We start from the raw sequence: 20934 nt of genomic DNA on the forward strand, positions 1-20934 counted from the left end.
CATGTCATTTGTAGAAAAAATGTATGAAACCAGAAACCATAATTTTAAATGAAATAAGCCAGACACAGAAAGAAAAATTGCTCACACTTGCTGTTATATGAATAACGAAAACACATGCTTTTTAGATTGCTTACTTGTTTTTCAAACAAAGCAGAATTTAAGCACCATGAAAGAAATACACATGCATACACTATGGGTTCAGGACCACAAAGTTTAGCTAGCTTTCAACAATAAAGATCCATTTGATTATCAACTGTCCCATTACATAGCTAAAGAATCTTCTAGGTACAGCCAGGTCTCCGGACTCTTGCGCAAACGCTGCTTGGCCTCCGGCGCTGGGCCGTCCCGCATGACCCTTTGCGGCACCCATCGCGCCCCTTAGAGTCGCACGTCACGTCACGTCACGTCACATCACGTCACACCGCACCGTGTCACGCCACACCGCGCCACAACCACCCGGGAAGAAGAGAAGCTGAGAGGCCATCTTAACCACCATGCCGAAGAATAAAGGTAAAGGAGGCAAAAATAGACGCCGGGGTAAGAATGAGAATGACTGTGAGAAGAGAGAACTGGTGTTCAAAGAAGAGGGGCAGGAATACGCGCAGGTCATCAAGATGCTGGGGAAAGGACTGCTGGAGGCGATGTGCTTCGATGGCGTGAAGCGGGTGTGTCACATCCGCGGGAAGCTGCGCAAGAAGGTGTGGATCAACGCCGCCGACATCATCCTGGTCGGCCTCCGCGACTACCAGGACAACAAGGCCGACGTGATCCTCAGGTACAATGCGGAAGAGGCGCGCAGCCTGAAGGAGTATGGCGAGCTGCCCGAGCACGCGAAGATCAACGAGACCGACATCTTTGGCCCCACCTTTGGCCCCGGAGACGACGACGAAATCCAGTTTGACGACATCGGGGACGTCGACGACGACCTTAACTACCTGTGAGTCGAGGCCGCGCCGGCCTGGCAGGCTCCGCGGCGGCCGGGGCGGGGGCCTCTGGGGGCGCGCGAGGCCCATTGCACGCAGCGTGGCGGTGCGCTCCGGTTGCAGGCTGGCTTCTGTGCGAGCTGTCTTCCCGGCTGCCTGCGGAGCGCCCTCTGGCCTTGTGAGGCGACCTAGCTGCGGATGGAAGACCGCGCAGCTTCCGCGGCCCGCCCGGCCGCCCGCCCGCCCGGCCGCCCGGCCGCCCGCCCGGCCGCCCGGCTTCGCGGACTCCCGGCTTCGGGGACTTCTGGCCTCCTGGCCTCCCGGCTTTGTGGACTCCAGGCCTCCCGGCCTCCCGGAACTAAACGGTGTTGCTAACGAGCCGTTCACCTTATGTTCATTTGGGGGCCAGCCCTGACATGGACTGACGTGTTGGCTGTGCGGAGCCGGCTGTGTGTTCCATGACCCACGTGTTCCGTCCCGTTCTCCATACGGGTTTTTGTTAACCGGGGTTGAACTGGGAACCTTGTGCCAGCGCGGGCAGACGCTTATGCCCTTGAGTTGTTTCCCCGGCCTTCTGGACAATTTAAAGGAGCCTAAACCTGCGTTTGAATTTTTGAAAATAGTAGGCTTATTTTCCATATATTAATTTCATGTGGCTACTCATACTAATTTTGATATCATTACATTGTTTTCGTGATTGTACTTTGCCATCATATATGTATGGACTGGGAAAGCATTCCCCAAATGTAGTTTTTAGAACCTGGGTTTTAATAGTTTTAAATTTGCAAGGTTATTGTAGAAATTAAACACTAGGTGGCACCCACTTAGTATTGGTACAGTTGTTGAGGCATTTTGTGTTCTTAATTGCTGTGCATGGAAAACTCCCCAAACAAGAAAATACTGGTTGGTCGTATGTATATAGGCTCTTTTTACAAAACAGAAATAGTTGCTTGAAAACGTTATTTTCAGAAGTCATTGGTGCAGTGGCAGTTGTGCGTGCTTTATAAACATTTCACTAAGGACTGGGGTACAGCTCAGTGAAAAGGCCCGAGGTTCAGTCTTCAGGACAGGACTGGGAAGAAACAAAAATGGTCTCTAGCTTTGGAATGGAAGAGAGCTACCCTGAAAAATAAAGTACGCTGTAGTTTCACCCAGTGATGAAGTTTTGTAGCGTAGGACATCGGTATCAACCTCTCTACTCACCTTTCTATACTTTCTAAACCTAAATGTTCAAGAAGCCTATTCTCTTTCCCTCCCCACCCCAAAATTTGCTGACACTTAGAATAAGAGTGTTAGCCTTTGTATTAATGGAAGATTACATCGTGGTTAAAAACGAAGGGGGAGGGGAAAGGAGAGTAGTAAATTGCAACAGGTGAACTTGTATTGCTCTCTAGATGGAAAAAATATGTATAAAAAGGTATGGATTAATTGTGAAATAAGACTTCTTGGACAAGCGCAAAAAATAAACCCTTTTGCAAGCTGGAACTCATTGTTCGGTGTGAGTTTGTGTATGCGTAAGAAGGAGCATCACTTCCAGGAGCCGGTATGAGTGCTGGTGCTGGGTCTCCAGGCAAGATGGAGGAAGCTTCCCTGAACAGTGACAGAGCCTCAGAAAGCAAGCAGAGAAAACTATGATAACTTAATGCAGAGTCGCACGATGGAAGGTACTAATTACTAGTACATTTTGTTCTGAGAGTAAAGTTAATTATAAAGCACCAGATAGGAAAAAAAAAAATCTCAGCTCCTACCTGGTCTGCTATTCGAATTTCTATGTTGAGCACACAGAGACAGCTTTTTTTTGTCTTAAAGTCTTCTCTTTGAACATGGGTGTGGAGTCAAAGACATGTCTTACTGTGTTGGATCTTGTTTGTTTAAGTGTAAGTAACATCAAATTAAAATTTGCACAGGTTTTTTTTTTCTTTTTTGCAGAACCGGGGATTGAACTCAGGTCCTTGTGCTTGCCAGGGAAGCGCTTATTCCAGTGAGACATCTCCCCGACCCCTCCACAGGTTTTAATAAAAGATTATTAGCTTTCTTTTGAAAAATGATTCAGACAGAGGTAAGGCCATTTTACTATGGCCTATATATGTTATACATATTACATGAAATTGCTAATTTTAGGTATAAAACTGCGTGACTGTAGAAAAAATGTATTCTTTCAGGATGTTGTTACAACACTAAAATGGAGAGGAAGTGCTGCTGTGGTTCAGGTTGTGCTGCAAAAGTTCATTTGTGAATTTTAGCCCCCAAAACCTGATGTGATTATGTAGAAAAGTTCATTTATTCTTGGGAGCTATGAGGTCACAAGAGTAACAAGAAAGTGGAGGTGACATTCCTGTGTCTCAAATGTGTCCTGCAAAGCTAATGTGTGGGATGTTTGGAGTGAGGCAGTGCTCAAAGAAAAATGATGGGTGGAAGCAGACAGGGATGTGAATTTCTTGCAGTATGGAAGTAGTTTTGTTTTTTTTTTCTTTGAAGTAGTTTGAAGAAAAAAGCATGAGGAAGAGGGAAGTAAGCAGACTAGACGTGCCGCATACAGCAGCCTAGTGACGTCAGCTGGTGTAGACACCACAGGCTATAACGTGAGCCAGGGCTAGTAGGACCAACAGGGATGAAGGTGGGACTGAGGACTTGGAGGAGGGAGGGGAAGGGAAGGAAGAGGGAATTAGAAAGCTATAGCATGTACATGTGACCAACGTGACTGTAAGCTGCGTGAACTATGAACGTATTAATAAATTAAAATTTTAAAAAAAGAATCTTCTAAAATATAAATCTTACAGTTTTGGATACCAGCCACACATTTTAAGGCTCATATCCAGTTTACTTTCTATTAATAATACATATGTCTGATGGACCAGGTAATAGCCATTCTATCATTCAATATGATAGTGACATTGTTATGTCCTCACCAAGCTATAAAACCTATTGTTTCACATATTTCCACACTGTGGGTCATATTAAGACTTATTTAAATACCATCACATACCATAATACAAAGTAGTTTATCATTATAACAAGTTTTAAATTAGAGGCTTACGTTTAGTTGTGTCATTTCTTTTCACAAAGTCAGTAATTTAACCTTTCCTTGGGGATATGCTAATTAGGGGACTTTGATCAAATTGTAACATGTCTCAGTTGATCTTTCATTGACAGATATTTTAACATGACTCGTACATAGCTGCAAGGCAATTGTGAATTTTCATTTTAGGTGCCCTCTTTTTACTTCTACAATATAAAGAGAAAGAGGATGGCTACTCTCAGGATTTTTGAATTGTATTTCTGGTTCTTGATCATGATGTGAAAACTAATTGGATCTTGCTGCTGACCTAACAGTGTAAGTTGAGGTAGTATAATGAAATAGTTAGACTTTTAAATCCTGTACTATTTATTTGGATTTTGTACTTTACATAAATTAACATGCTCAAAATGTGGGGTATTTTTGTTCTCATCCTGTAAATAAGGATGAATGCTAATATATCTTGGGTAAACCATGATTTTTTCCTAGACATTTTTTCTTGGGCAAGTTCCTTATGCTCTCAGGAATGGGAGTCATGATTATATAAAGAGGTACACAGAAAGAATGGTCTCCATATAAGAGAAAAACACTCAGGCTACAGTTTTGCCAAACAAACACCAGCCAAAACTAGTTTTTATACTAGTTCCTATATCATATTCAAGGTTCCATCCTAATACCTATAGTAAGAAAATGTCAATAGTTGGGCTCACCTGAGTAAACAATATAAAGCATTCAACTGCTGGAATGTGAGAAAATATGGCCTATTTCCACATTGCCTTGGAAACAATTTTTTAGGTTTGATGGAGAAGTGAGGATATAAATTTTTTCAGAAACAATTTAAAGTGACACTAAGGTTCAGTGAAAACAAAGCTTATAAGGGAATGCTTTCTGAAGGTCAGTTTCAGTTGTCACCATAGAAATTGCCAAGGACTGCAACATCTCTATTTGCTTAGTTGAAAGTATTAATAGATATAGTCCTAAATGCTTTTTGTCCTAATAACTCTTCCCAAATTGCATATATGTTCTCATTCAAAATAAATAAACCCAACTGAGAGTTCATTTGATCTATGTGCAGAATTCATCTTAAAATAATATATCACATATCCTCTAAAAGTCACCATTTTAATGTTATTAAAATAATAAGACATTATATTGCATTTCTATAGAAGTTAGTTTACAACAGGAGAAAAATATATCAATGTTTCTCAAAATTTTATTTGAATATTTTATTTAAATGATTTCAATTTGTTTTTTCTGATATGTATACAATTGATAGATCATGATCCTCTCTGACATTTTAACATCACTGATCCGTTCATGGCTCTGTTTTATTCTATTTTACTGTAGTTAAGTTTATCTCTATTCATTATCCATTATCTATTTAATTAATAAATGAAAAATCATTCTTAGTTTTTAAAATAAGTTTAATGTGTCAGGACAGTACACTACTTATTCCAAGTTTAACATGAAACTGTGGTACATTTATTATGTACCATGTAGTATAATATATATTTTAAGTCCAGTAACATGAAACATCATATTAGAATCAAAGGCTATTTCATTACTTTTCCATATGCATTTATATGAAAATAATGATGTCTCTTAATGCATCCAGCAGCAGCTATGTACTACTTTTTTCTCTCAATTTCCTTTGAAATGTCCACAGCCATCCCACTTCAAAATAAGAAAGATGTTTGCCAAGAAAAACTTCAAATGAAAGAAAATTGTGGTAACCTACACAAACAGAGAGTATCTGCAGACTGCTTTAAATATCTAGCTCTTGCTTTTGGAAAGAATAAGAAAATTTACATGGAATTTTACACTGTTTTTCAGTGTCAGTTCACAATACAAACAAGTGTTGCTAATTACTGTGTCTCCCATAAACTACATAACCTTTATCAGTCAAAAATTTGACTTTGGGCCTGGGGAGATGGCTTAGTAGAACAGGCGCTTCAGTGGCAAGGGCAAGGGCCTGAATTCAATCCCCATTTCTGCCAAAAACAAAATAAAAATAAATAAAAATTTGACTTTATCTGACTTTTCGTAATGTTTCATAAAGAAATGGGAGTAAAATACATTTTTCCTTACATCATTTTTTACCAATGGAAAGCTAGTGGAAACACAATAGATAGTTCATCAGAAGTGTTATTGTCCTGAAACAAGAGAAACAAAAACAGAATCTTTGCTTGAATTCGATTCTTTCCTTTGGTTCCACTTTTGTTCTTGTTTCAAAAAGCCCTTCCCCTCTAGGGAATTTCTTGACAGACAACTGTCTTTATTCTTTGGTATGTGGAAATTTCTTTATTTCATTTTCTTAGTAATAGTTTAGTAGCTAAGCGTTGAATTTGAGATTGATACATTTTGCTCTCAGTGCTCTCCTGAAGCCATTCTTATTTTTTGTTATGCATGATGAGAAGCTTTATGTCACTGTCATTATCTATCTTGTGCAGATATTCTTTCTTTTCTTTTTGGGAGCTGATAAGATACTTTCATTAACTTTGATGCATTTAGCATTTATTTTATTGAATATTTAATGTATTTTTTAAATGAGTGAACTCATGTAGTTTTGTTCTTTTTTATTTTTGCCATAATTTTATTGATAAATAGCAATGAGACAGTTTCAAATCAAATCAGTAGGACAGTTTCAATAATTAACACACTGCATACGTTCTTCTTAGTGGTTAATTGCTGTACAAGATACGGACTTGAGATCCTATTTACAAACACCATTAGAACAAATCATTCTATTCATTAACACAATGTAACTATCTATCCTAACCACTTTCAATGCACAGATACGAAAGGACATTCATCTATGTACCATTTTTTTGTTAAGTTCCGTTATTTGAATATTATAGGCATGTTAACTCCGCAAAATATTCTAAAAGAGTCCAGTAGTCCATAATAGTATTGGGTCTTCCTCTTGACCGGCAGTGTCAGTAATTGTTGACCTGAGTACCCCACAGCTCAACATATGGCACCATGGCTTTACTTCTTATATTTCGTTTTTATACTTTTCTTCTGGATGGTTAAGAGCAAGGTAAAGCAGGACCTATGCAACAAGAGTTGTAGCTTTTGGCTCTGATAAGGTCAGTGAAATCCCCTCAGAATTTATCCTGAGATCCTGTACCTCAGTTTGTAGAACCTTTGTCAGTGTCAGCCATGCAGATGAATCACGGCCATTGCTTGGCCAACATGCTCTCTGTGAAAGCCTGAGAGAATGTTTTCTCTCCATGTGACTCTCCTTAGGCACACTCTACATCATCGATCACTTTCCTCTTGGCCCCATAATCTTGATCAGAAAATTTGGCACACTACCAAGTTACATGACGTTACAGTACAAGTTCTCATATGTCCTGAGTCTTAATTGACCTTGGAAGGCTAGGGCCAAAATGTTGGCTTTTCTTGCAGCCCTCCTTTTTCTCTAATTTTGGTCTGCAAACTTAGGTTGTTAGCCATCCAGAAGACAAGCTTCCTTTCCATTTAACTGTGTTATACCTTTCAATTTTTATTTCTTCTTTTGAGTTCTTATACTAAGGAGACTATATGATAATTATGCATGTGTATCTGGTTTATTTCACTTGCATATATCTTCAAGTTGCATCATTTTTCTTTATAGTGGAGTAATACTCCATTGTACAAAACTCCACATCTTTTTCATCCATTCCTCAGGTGATGGGCATTTTGGTTATTTCCAAGGTTTGGCTATCACAAATTGTACTTCTACAAACATAGGCACACATATCACTGTGATATAATGTTTTCAGTTCATTTTGGTCTTCTAAGTGTATACTGCTTCTAATGTCATGTCAATTATTGTGATACTCTTTTTAAATGAATGTAAAAAAAGGTAATAAAAGTAAATGAGGGGGCTGGGGAGATGGCTAAGTAGAATAAAAGCTTCACTGGCAAGTGCAAGGGCCTGAGTTCAATCCCCTGTTCCACCAAAAAAAAAAAAAAAAAAAAAAAAGTAAACGAGGGACAAGAAAAATAAAATGTAGCAGGTTGCAGTGCTACAATATGGCTACAGTACTGCTACAATATGGCTTCATTTCTAAATATCTGCGTAAAAATGTTTAATTGCTTTTTAAAATTATATAGGAATTAAAATTTTAGAACATTCATGGTTGTTGGAAAATAGTAGTTTCATTTTATGTCTAAAGTATGTGATATTCAGACAGATAATGATGTTAAGTTTAACTGTCTCTGTTACAGGATAATAATATCAGTAAGATTCTCTTCTGGATGTTTAAAAATAAGTTTGAAGACCAAAAATTAGACAAATTAATGGATTAAAACAATAGCCAATATTTTGGCCCTAGCCCTCCAAGGTTGGTGAGGACTCAGAACATAAGTGGACCTCTGCTGTGACATCCTGTAACAAAGTGGTGTTCCAAATTTTCTAATCAAGGAGATTATGAGCCCACAGAGGAAAGTGATTGACAATGCATAGTGTGCTAAAGAGAGTCACCTAGAGAGAAAACATTCTCTCATGCTTTCACAGAGAGCAAATTGGTCAAGCAATGGTCATGACTTATCCAGAAGGCTGACATTCATAGAAGATGCATAAGGTGCTGTACATGGTTCTAGGGTAAATTCTGAGGGGATTTGACTGAACTTATCAGATTGCAAAAGTTACATTTTTTGTTATGTAGGTCTTACTTTAACTTTGTCTTAACCATCCAGCAGAAAAGTGTAACTACAAGGTATAAAAAGTAAAGCTGTATTAATATGCTGAGCTGCGAAAGGCTCAATTCAACAATTTCAGACAATTGCCAGTTGTGCCGATAACTCACTACAATTATGGACTATTGGGCTATATTGGGATATTTTGGTGAATTAAAGTATCTACAATATTTGGACTAGAATCAAGTATGAAAAGACTCTTTAAAGACTTCTCAAAATACAGCTTCTCTAACAGGAATGGCATACCCATCTCTGACAAAACAAAACAAAAATGGGGGATACAAAGGACCATTTTGTAGTGAAAAAAATATATGTATATACAAAGTAGTTAGGATAGATATACAACTGCTTTCTATGAGTTCAATGAGAAGAAAGGTTGGTATTAATATTGTTTAGACAAGATTTCATGTCTACATCTTCTCCTCTAAATATCTACTACGGGGGCCCAGGAGATAGCTCAGTAGAATAAGTGCTTGCCTGGCAAGCCCAGGGTCCTAAGTTCAATCCCTGGTATCGCAAAAAAAAAAAAAATCTACTATGAAGACAACAACATGCGATGTGTTAATTATTGTTAACTGTCGTACTAACCTGTTTTTGAAACTGTTTCATTGCTATTTTATCTTTTTTTTTCTCTCAGTAAATCGAATAAAAAACTTAAAAAAGTAAATGAAAGGAACAAGTAGAAAATAAGGGGAATTTTTTCTGCAGTGGCAACAGTAGTAAGAAGAGAGCAAGGGCACTGAATTGCCTAGACTCATGAAAATGAAGAGATGACACTCCCTGAGAGGGCATGACATGAGAATCCAGAAGTACCTTAAGTTTCCTAGAGACTTTTAAAGCCACCAGCTGTTAACCCAAATGTAACTCCATTCATTGCAAGAAAAAGAGCCTCAATCATCTCGTTTTTATTCACAGTGGTGATGTCAATTCTGCTTTCAATTTTTTGATTTTTATATTCGTAAGAGATTGGGCCCACGCTGCCCATGTATTTGCCTCTAAAGTCAAGGGCATGATAATTCCTTCTGCTACTCTTCCTCCTGATTCTGATTCCTGGCACAGGGTCTTCACTTTTTTTGTTAATTGCTGTTATCAAACCTTGAAAAAAGTTTGTTGATTTTTTATTTGAGCTTTTTTGTTGTTGTTTTTTGGTGGCCAGCACAGCTCACAATGGGGTGGCTAGGCTGGCAATGCATGTGGTAACAGGATCGAACCTCAGTCCCTGCACTTGCCTAAGCTTAAATAAGCAGGTGCTTCAGAATGCTGAGCTATCTCACCAGCCCTTTATTTGTATTTTTTGACAGCAGTGTATATTTCTTTTACTTAATTTATTAAGTTTTTGCAATAATCATGTTTAATTGCAGCTTCTACACTCCTCTAGATCATGAAATGCTCTTTTCCCTATGCTTTAAAATCACAAAGTGGCAACCCCTTTCTAGTCAGCATGAGTCACCTTTGAAGAATCCAACATCAAGTTTTAGGATATTAATTGTCCCTCAATGCCCAAGTGAAACAACGTTGTCTTCTCACAATTCTAATACATTAACTTAGATTAGTTTGGAAGAAATCAACTTTTAACAAGAAAAAATTAACTCATAAATCATGGCCTAATTATGTTTTCAATAAGTAAAATTGTGTACACCAAAAGGAAATGCCTCTCCAAAGTCAAAGGTAAGACAAAACCCAACACAAATACACACACACACACACACACACACACATAAGTATATGTACGTATCTTGTTTATAATGAGTTAAGTATACATTCAATTTTACTGTCCCTTTAAAATTATCTTTATTTCCACAGAGCCACTATAACTAGATGCAGAGTTCCCAGTTTCACTGTTTTGGGTTTTTTTTTTTTTCCTGGGTACTGGGGATTGAACTCAGGACCCTGGCAGACAAGTGCTTATTCTACTGAGCTATCTTCCTGGCACTGTTTTTATTGTATAAATGATATCAGTACTAAAACAAAGTTGATAGTGACTCTGAATAAGGGAAACAGTAGGGAGCTGAAACTTACATAAAAACAAACAGAAAACCTAATGCATTGCAATTGAAATCCTACTTCTTTTCATTCAGAAATCTAATAGAAACATTTCATTGAGGAAGAACTTCCATAAATCAGAATTAAATCTTTAATCTGAACTTAAGATATATAGGCTACCTAAAATGTTTGAGACCAGAAGTATTTCAGATTCTAGATTTTTTTTACTGTAAACATTTTCACATATATGGTGGGATATCTTGGAGATGGGACAGAAGTCTAAATAACAAATTAAGTTTTATTTCATATGAAAATAATTGAAAGGATATTCAATTTATTTTAATTTTAAAATGATTTTTAAGAAGGGAATGCAGTGAAAACTGGTACTCTGAATTTTGCCCCCAATAACAGTTAAATAAATGTTTCCTCAGAGATTATACCTGGTTTTCCAGAAATAGTATCTATTTTCTAAATAATCAACAAATTCAATTTTAGGCAGCAGCTGTTGGGAAAGGATTTAGGAACACTCATTTTTATTTCTTTTTTTTAACTTTTTGTTTTTATTCTTCTTAGTGGTTAATTGCTGTACAAGATGAGGACTTGAGATCCTATTTACAAACACCATTAGAACAAATCATTCTATTCATTAAGAGAATGCAACTATATATCTATCCTAACCACCATGAATACACAGATACAAAATAGACATTCATCTGTATGCCCTATTTTTTCTAAGTTCCATTATTGAATATTATATGTGTGTAAACTCAGCACTGCAATTAGTATGTATATCACAAAATATACATACTCCATGTACAAGTTGAGGACTGTAATCTGAGAATCTGAATATCAAAATGCTCCAAAATCTGTAACTTCTTTGGAGGCAACATGATATCACATGTGGAATGTTCCACATTTGATTCACGAACATGACCCATATCATGATGTCAGTTATGGAACTTTCCACTTATGATAAAAGAGAAACCATGTTATACTTAATCTTGTGTGTATGATTTTTTCATTAATATTGGGGTCTCGAGTTGAATCTATTCTTCTACAAGTGACTGAAATTTGTCCTTCTTTAAGGCAGAGTAGTGTACCATCATTGTGTTTAAGGTGTTTTTTTGATACCAGGGGTCGAACTCAAGACCTTGCACTTGCCTGGCAGATGCTTACACCACTGCACTATCTCCTTGGCCTTCTATGGCTTTTAACCTTTATAAAAGTTATTAAAAATCATTTTTAGAGGTAGGGTAATTTCTCACTGCATTATATCAAAGTCATTCTTCTGGAGTCATACATTCTTTCAGTCACCATATGGTGCACTTCAATAAGATGGCCACGAACTGTTTATCATGTTTTATGTTTGCAAAAAGTAAAACTATTTTATATATGATAATTCTAACAATGAACACTTTTCCATCTACTTTTCTGATTGTCATTAACTAGAAAGAGACTTTGTAGAACATCATAAAAATTGTGTGGTTAAATAATGGAAAGAACAATGAGAGAAAATTTAAGTGTCTGTAAGGAACCAATTTAAATCTAACAGATTAGAAAAATGATGGCACATACAGTTGGGTGTTTGCTTTGATGGGTTCCTTATACATGGATACAATGGACAATAGATCTTAAATATTCAGAAGTTGTATCTTATACTGAAAAGGTGCAGTTATTCTTTATCATGATTCCTTAAATAATATTGTACAGTTGTTTATATACCATTTACATTACATTAAATATCACAAGTAATGTGCATGTGATTTACAGTATATAGGATTGATCGGTAGATCATATATAAATATTATGACATTTAACATAAGGGAATTGAGCATCTAAATATTTTTCTCTCTTCAGAAGATCCTGCAAACAATCCTTTATGGACATTTAGGATCAATATACTTTGTGATATCATTTAAATATTCATGTATGAGTAATAGTGATTCTACTTTTAGATTTTATTTGCATTGCCAGATGATATCATGTTGCCTGGTGCTAGCCCAGAAGAAAGTCAACATCCAACATTCTAAATGTATTTCTACTAAATGCATACTGATTCTATACTATTGTAACACTGAAAAATCAAGCTGAACCATTGTAAATCAGGGACCATTTGTATGTAGACACCAGTTGATTTGCTAGCAAATTCGTGTTTTTCAAAATGATGCAGAGGCCTGGGTTTGATTCCAGCATGCTGGGCCAGCCCTGCCCCTGGGGCATGTTTGACATGGCAATTGAAACTGGACATGGCAGCACACGCTGTAATCCCAGCACTTGGGAGGTTGAAAACAGGAGAATTACTATGAGTCCGATCTCCGTAGTGAGACCCCGTAGACCCTATAACCCTGTCCTAAACACAGAAATAAATAAATAAATAAATAAGTAAATATCTGAATAGATCATGAGTTACATTCTTCATTGCAGGCATCAATTGGTTGATAAACCCAGTATCTTAGTGTTCAACTTAATTAAAGAATGCTTTATTGGGGGCCGTGGAGTTGGCTCAGTAGAATAAGCACTTCACTGGCAAGTGCAAGGGTCTGAGTTCAATCCCCGGTTCTGAAAAAATATATATATATTTTTTTTTAAAGGGTGAAGTTTCTTCATATTAAATGAAGTTTATTGAAGGTTCAGTTTGGGTATTTATATGTATTAATTGAAAGCACTCTAAGCATTTTTGATTCAGAGTCTGAGTTGAAATCCACCATTCAGAGCCAGCCAAGTGGCTCAGTGGATTAAAGCACCTGCAAGCACACACAGGGGCCGAGTTTTGATCCCTGGACCTGCCATGCTGGCTCCACCCCTGGGGCACACTGAGAGGGCAATTGAGACTGGGAGTGGTGGTGTGAGCCTGTAATCCCATCTCTTGGGAGGCTGTAAACAGGTGGATCACTATGAGTCTAATCTAGAAGTGAGACCCTGAACACCCTGTAGACCCTTCCCTAAAAAATATAAAAAAAGAAATCCACCATTCTAAGGGCCATTCAGTACCTATATTTGTTTGTTAGTTAGTTTGTTTGTTTTGCGGTACCAGGGATTGAACTCAGGACCTTGCACTTGCCAGGCAGGTGCTTATTCTACTGAGCTATCTACCCAGCCCCAGTACCTGTATTTGTAAAAATGGTTTTTGGATTTTTTAAAATTCATTTTAATGAGGAAAAAAAGATGAAATAGCAATGAAACAGTATCAAAACAGGTTAGTAGGATGGTTCCAACAATTAATACATTGCATATTGTTGTTAGTAGTAGTTATTTAGGGGACAAGATGCAAACATAATATTTTGTCTAAACAATATTAGTACAAACTTTTATTCTCAACAAATTAAGAGAAAGTAGCTGTGGATCTATCCTAACCTCACCGAAGTGTAAATAAAGGACCTTTTCGCTGTGGAAAAAATAGTTTTTTTTAATTTGAACCATTTTCTCCTTCCTCAAACCTATACTTTCCATAACATACATTCAACTTTGATCTTAAGCTATAGTTCTCTAGAGTATATTAGTTGGAATTAACCTACTTAAATGTGTAACGCTTATTTTTCTTTCTATTGGAAATCATACAGTGATAAAGAGAAAATCAACTTCCTTCCTAATTCATTTCAGTCAAATATTGATTGTTCTCACCTCAGTGTTGGAAATTCTGGTGGCAGCGAATGGACACATTATCTCCATGTTCCCATTAGGGGAAACAGCCTTTCAGCTCTGCTTTCTACTTTGCTCCATGTTATCACTGGCTTGAGGGAGGTAGATGATCATACCTAAGGATTACCTTGGAGGGACAATTCCCCATTTACATGCCTAATCCACAATCTGAGCAAACCATGCAATTACATAGCAAGTGGTTCCTGCTTTTATTTTCCAGCAAAACAAGTTATATCATACAAGGAAGAGAGTGGATTTATTTAACTTGCTTATTGAGTGCCTATTCCTGCAGTGCTCAGCTTGGCCAGGTTACATTTGCCCTTTACTCCTCTCTCCCTAACTTTCTTCCTCCTTCTTAAATGCTTTTCCTTAAAAAAGGTGAAGTGTGACTTACATATGAGTCATTAAATTTTTCAATTACCGATGGAATAACCCCACCAAATACCAAGTATATGTCAGGTTCAACTACAAGGTTTGGAAGCATGCAGCAATGACTCATTATAAAGTTGATTTCAATATGTTCTCATGGTACTGGAAGCACTGAAGAAGACTGATGTGCACACGGGAAGGTTATAGTGTAATAAGAACTGCACTGAAGTTTGAAGTACATTTCAGGTGTTATGGAAGACCCTGCTAGCCATTTCTTTATGGTGTAGGGAGAAGGGCACTTGGCAGGCACAAGAATTGAGGATACACCTGAACAACTATTCTGCATATCTTTCCCTAACTTTGGGCTGATGGAAGGAAGTTCTCTATCTGAAATGATTTCATCAGTGGAATGTCCGAAAACTGTAAGTTCAAGGTTCTTCAGACTTCAAGTTTGTAATTACTTGAACATGGTTCCCTTAGCCCTTTTCCTTCATTTACATGTGGACAAAAATCTCTGTAGGTCAGAGAAAGTGTCTTTAAAAATTTGGAATGATAATACAATGTTGCTTAAAAGTACATTAAAATACAGGCATATGGTTATAATAGCTTTATTTCTAATCCAAATGTTTTATAACATGCCTCATTTAGAATGAGATTCGTGCCTGGCATGAATTAATGGGAAACACTGCATGTGAATTATCCAAATTTAACAGGTGGTCTGGCAGGCTCAATTAAGGGGGTTTCTCAGTTTCATTGCCAGAAGGGTTAACCTCTAGGTAGATTTCCTAACCCACCTTGCTTCTCTAATATCAGTAGCAAAGGGTGATTTCAATTGTTGATTTATAAAGCTTTAAAATTCATTATTTGATAAGAAGAAAATACTGTGGAAAACAGAAAGGGCTGGTTAATAAGCATGGTTAGTATATTTCTGTACATGAATATACACATGGCTCATTTTCAGTAACCAGTTTTGTGTTAATTGCAGATACACATCAATGATTTTTGAGGTAAGTTTTGAAGAAAGCCCATGGCATGCTATTTTAAGTCAACATCATGTTAGGGGGACAAAGCCATTACTGTCTCAGGCTAAAACTTGTAGCCTTTAGGAAACTTACACAGATCATAGTATAGATTTAAGTATTCTAAGAAGTGAGTGGATAAATTTATGCCACTTGAGAATATATACACAATTCTATACATTCTCTACCAGGGAGCAGTCAGTTTAAGGCAATTTTTATAATGGGCCTAGAAGGCTGGTAGTGTTTCCTTTCTGGCTAAGAATAGTTTCAGCCTCTATGGAAACTAGCCAAAGAAGTGTTAGAATTGATATTGAATGGACAATGTTATCAGACTAAACCACTGAGTCCACCCGAAATGAGACCTCTAATTGTATTTCTATTGCTTATTATAATTCTGAACCCTTTCCTCCAAGAGTTTACAAGGGTAGGTGATACATTTCTTTTAGTAACAGAACAGGCTACTTGTCTACTTGTTTTGTCTTTTCTACTTTCAACTCTACAGATTAGTGATTCAGTGTGTGATGGAATTTTGCTAAATTTATCTAGCAGTTCAAAAGACCACCCAAGAATTACATGTAAAGAGCTTAGAAGTCACTCTTACAAGGAAAAGTCAAACAAACTGAAAAACATTGACTTTTTCTGAATTGCTCAGAGAACTAAAGGTACAAAGCCAATTTTTACCCTGAAATGTGTGGTTAATTAATCCAGAATCTAGCCTAGAAGATCAGGTTACCTAACAAAGCATATGTATGGGAACGTTTAAATGGTGATTTTTGAAGTATTATGGGAGGCTGAATGTGGATTACAGTAAGAATCACAAATTCCTAGGCACTTCTACAGTTTTCTGGGTTTCCAGTAACCCTGTTGCCCCTGTTCTCACAAGGTCAACCAATACAAATCCTAGTGTGGTTCTGGCAGAGGGGAGGGAAAAATAAGACTTTACAAATTTGTCCTGAATATAAATGTTCTCCATAACAAAGCCCTGTTCACCAGGGAAAAACAGCTTTTTGTAGGTTTTAGCTCACCAGAAAGTAGAGCATTTTCCAAAACTTTAGCTTCCTGTGTTCCTCTTGTTTTGCACAAATGGAAAAAAGGAAAGCACCAAACAAACACCCCCAGAAAACTAAGAAGCTCTTGTGCATGGTATAGTCAAGAGACACAAGACCACCAAAGCCCTGAGATTTTAAGATTGCATAATGCTTCCCCCCTCCTATTTTTAAACATCATGTTATTAATTGCCCCCTAAAATTATAACAGATTGCAGTCGAAAGCAATAAAAGATGAACACTCAATCTGAGGAGTTCTTTTAGAAGAATAAATGAACTGGAGAGATTTTTTTTAAAATTGGATGAAAATGAAGGTTACTGCTATTTATGGAACAAAAAAATAAAGAGATAGCTCAGTGGAGTAAAGCGCATTGTTAGGCAAGCTTAGGCAAGCTCTTCCCCAGCACGACTCCCTGGGCATGCTGATTTGGCTACACTGTCTGGTATAGTGGTGCACACCTGTAATCCCAGTGCTGGTGAGGCTGAAACTAGGAGGATCACTATGAGTCCAAGCTGCATAGTAAGACCATACAATGACCAAATACATTTAAAGAAAAAAAAATGAATCTTCTCGGTCGGGACTCACTAAAAAACACCTAACTTTCAACAAATCTTTTAAGGTATAAAAAGGAGGAATAGTATATTAGTGACACTAATGGAAAAATTAGAAAACATTAAAGAACTGAGAACAGTAAATAGAAGTAAGTCTTTAAGAAAGAATCTAAACGCAGGGTCAGAACTCTGAAACAGGGGCCAGAGGCATAGCTCAGTACGTTCACTGCCTGCCTGACTTGCACAAAGTCCTGAGTTTGATCCCCAGCAGTCCCCTCCCCAAGAAAAAGAAAATTAAACACTCTGAGTTGGAGATTACCTTTGATGAGCTTATCAGTAGACTTGGCACAGGCAAAGAAATTTGCTTCTCAGATGGAAAGTTCCCAAAATGTAATGCAAAGAAAAAATATGAAAATGGAATGAACTTAGTACCTCACTAGTTTCTGTCTAAAATGCTTTGCTAAGGAATTTAATCATACAGTAAGAATGGATTTTGAACAGTGTCAGAAAGATCACTAAGATATTTGCAAAGCGAGATTAATTACAATAAATCAGAGTCAGTAGACCAAACTTTCTACTTGATAATAAAATGAAACCATGCACAAAGACATGAAAGTAATAAAAGTCAAAGATCTATACATTTAAGTATAGTTGAAATGGCATTTTATGCTAGTTATAATTAATCAAAGTAAAAAGATAACTTATTCTTAAGAATTGACTGAGATCATAATTCTTCCAAATATATTTAAAATTCCCCCCATAAACATAAGCATTACTTCAACCTAGGAAAAAATCTGCACTATTAAAAGTTTTCCATTGATATAGGAAATAATTTGCTCCTGTTTCTTTTTCTTAAAACTTTCCAATAAAAAGTACGTTTCCATTTCTATAGAAAGTACATGGATTCAAAAATCTACAAATATATAAGTACTGTTATATTTTACAGGTGAAGAATTCCAATAGATGGATTACAGTATTGTAACAGTCAACTCAGTTTAAAGAATTTTCATCTACATACTGAAAATAAAAATTTTGGCCAGGGAGATAGCTCAGTAGAATAAGCGCTTGCCTCTCAAGCACAAGGGCCTAAGTTCAATCCCTGGTTCTGCAAACAAACAAACAAAGAAACCTCCACAACTTTATAATAACGTTTTGAGAAACCTTTAAAGAATCAAGCAAATAGATTATTTCATTCAATATCCATACCATTTATTTCTCAATGGACTTCTTCGTTACTTAGCTGCATAGTGATAATCTACTTCTTTTGAAATAATTTTTCACAAAATGTTACTTATACAGCCTATTTAAAATTATTTCATTTTGTTTGAATTGCTTTCAAAAAATGGATGAATGCGTTTGTATATCCAGAGCTATTATTTAGAACTTTAGCAGAGAAGATGTAATCATTAAAAACAACGAAGTCATACAGAACCAGAAAAAACCTAGAATAACAAAAGCAATTCTTGGGAACAAAGACAAGACAGGAAGCATCATAATCCCTGATTTTAATTTATACTCCAAAGCTACTATGATTAAAACAGTACAGTACTGGAAAATAAAAGACCTGAGGATCAATGAAATAGAACAGAATATGCATAAATAACTTCATGCACATTCAGCTACCATACCTTTGACAAAGCATCCAAACACCTTCACTGGAAGGATGCCTCTTTAATAAAAGGTTTTGGAAAAATTGACTTCCCATGTGATGAAAATTGGATCTAGACCCATGTCTCTCACCATGCATTAAACTAAAATTTTAATGGAGCAACAATTTAAATATTAAAACAGAAACACTTAATCTGCTGGCATACAGAATAGAAAAAAACTATAGGAGACATAGGTGAAGGCAAAGACTTCCTGAATGAATTTGCAAATGCACAAGAAATATTGCCAAATTCAACAATTGGAATCTTATCTTATTGAAAAGCTTTCTTCCTAGCAAAAGAAACTACCAACAGAGTGAAGAGACAACTTACAGAAGAGAAAAAAGATTTTACCTGCTACTCCTCAGACAAAGGGCTGATGTCTACAATATATAAAGAACTGAAAGGGCGGGCCAAATAGCTCAGCAGATAAATTAAAGCACCTGCCTTGCCAAATGCAAGGGCCAGGGTTCGATCCTCAGGCCTGCTGTGCTGGCTCTGGCTCTGGGGGACACTGAGAAGACAATTGAGACTGGGTGTGGTGGCATGCGCCTGTAATCCCAGCATTTGGTAGGCTGTAAGCAGGAGGATCACTATGAGTGCGAATCTAAGTAGTGAGACCCTGTACCCCCTGTACCACTTGTCCTAAGTAAAAAAAAAGAACTGCTAAAGAGATATTAGCTCCTCAAATGTAAAGGCCTAGTTCAAAAAGCGTGCATCTGAAATGAATAACATAAAGTTAAAATTGATAGAAAAATATACTTTTAAAATGGGAGCTAAATGAGTAAAGCCTTTGTGCTGATACATACATTTTCTTTCTAATTTTATGTTTAAAATGTTTGTAATAGAGGTATTCACCTAAAATCATAACACAGCGGTAGCAAATATATGGCACATATATTTCAAGAGACTATATCATTGAAATCTAAAACATTCACCATCACTGGCACAACATATTGTGAAACTGTTATATTACATACACTGTTTTAACATATAGGTAAGCAGAGCATACTTTTTGTCTAATTCATGAGGTTATTCAGACAGCCAAATTTAAACCTAATTTAGTTCTTTTGCAAGAGTGTAAACCTGTACAACCTCCATATAATGTTCAGATAAAAGGAAAATGACACTGAAAATCTGTCTAATAAATAAAAAGCTTAAATCAGATTATGTAAACTGGTTTTGCATGCATTAGTGTTCCCTAGAAGGATAAAATTAGAAGCATAAGAAATAAAACATTTAAAATGCTTTAAGTCCTCACTGTATTGGTGTAAGCCACAAACATGTGAAATAAAGGGCTTGTGTTTCTTTTCAGCTTTCATTTGTCAGACAAGAAATACTAAGTGAACAAATGATTTCACTTGAAATGGAGCAAGGTTGTCACTTGTATTCAAAGGTGGTAGAAAAGTGGGGAAAATTATTTATGATCTCAATCTATCTATCTTAATGTGAGTATGATTAATGATAATGAATTCTCTCTTTTTTATCTTGAAACGTTACACTATTTATTTTAAGATCTCATTAAAAGAATGCCATACACAGAAAGTGTGAGTATGGAATGAAACTGATCTTGTTTCTCCTATTTTTAAATGCAACTTATCTGTCAACTCTTCTATTTGAGGTTGAAGCAAAAACTTTGTTAGCCCTGGTTGTTTATCATAATTAAGAGTAATGATCTGTTATGGTTTAATATTATGTTTTATTTATCTCATATGCAAACTGTTGCTTAAGGAATTATTCATTTAATGTTCTTTACATTGCCTTTAAGATAGTAATAGAGGATGAAATATTGAAGAAGCAGTTTGGATTCATTAAATATTTTTAAATATATATTCAAAGACCAACGAGATAGTGCAGCAGACTAAGCACCTGCTTAGGCAAGCGCAGAGACCAGGGTTCGGGTTCAATCTGTGGCACCACATGCTATGCCGGTCTGGCCCCTAGTCTTGCTGAGGTGGCATATGCCTGTAATCCCAGCACTGAGGAGACTGAAAACAGGAGGATCACTATTTGTCTGAGCTGCATAGTGAGACCCCATACAAAATATGTAAATAT

General features: G+C 36.7%; 2 protein-coding genes across 4 annotated transcripts in view; one reads left to right on the plus strand and one right to left on the minus strand.

Moving 5' to 3' along the window:
• The window catches only part of Il1rapl1 (interleukin 1 receptor accessory protein like 1), a 1467987-nt gene that overhangs the window by 411723 nt on the left and 1035330 nt on the right, over positions 1-20934 (minus strand). The gene's annotated exons all lie outside the window — the stretch shown is intronic.
• LOC105742186 (eukaryotic translation initiation factor 1A, X-chromosomal-like) lies at positions 495-968 on the plus strand. Of its 2 annotated transcripts, XM_023715432.1 has the most exons (2): positions 495-698; positions 750-968. In XM_023715432.1, exons 1-2 carry the CDS (start codon positions 495-497, stop codon positions 939-941), a joined length of 396 nt encoding a protein of 131 aa, XP_023571200.1. In that variant the 3' UTR covers positions 942-968. The 2 variants fall into 2 exon arrangements, with proteins under 2 accessions (XP_023571200.1, XP_023571199.1); XM_023715431.1 differs by having other exon boundaries at positions 495-968.

Source organism: Octodon degus, unplaced genomic scaffold (assembly GCF_000260255.1).
Source record: "Octodon degus isolate 3935 unplaced genomic scaffold, OctDeg1.0 scaffold00041, whole genome shotgun sequence".
NCBI lineage: Eukaryota > Metazoa > Chordata > Mammalia > Rodentia > Octodontidae > Octodon > Octodon degus.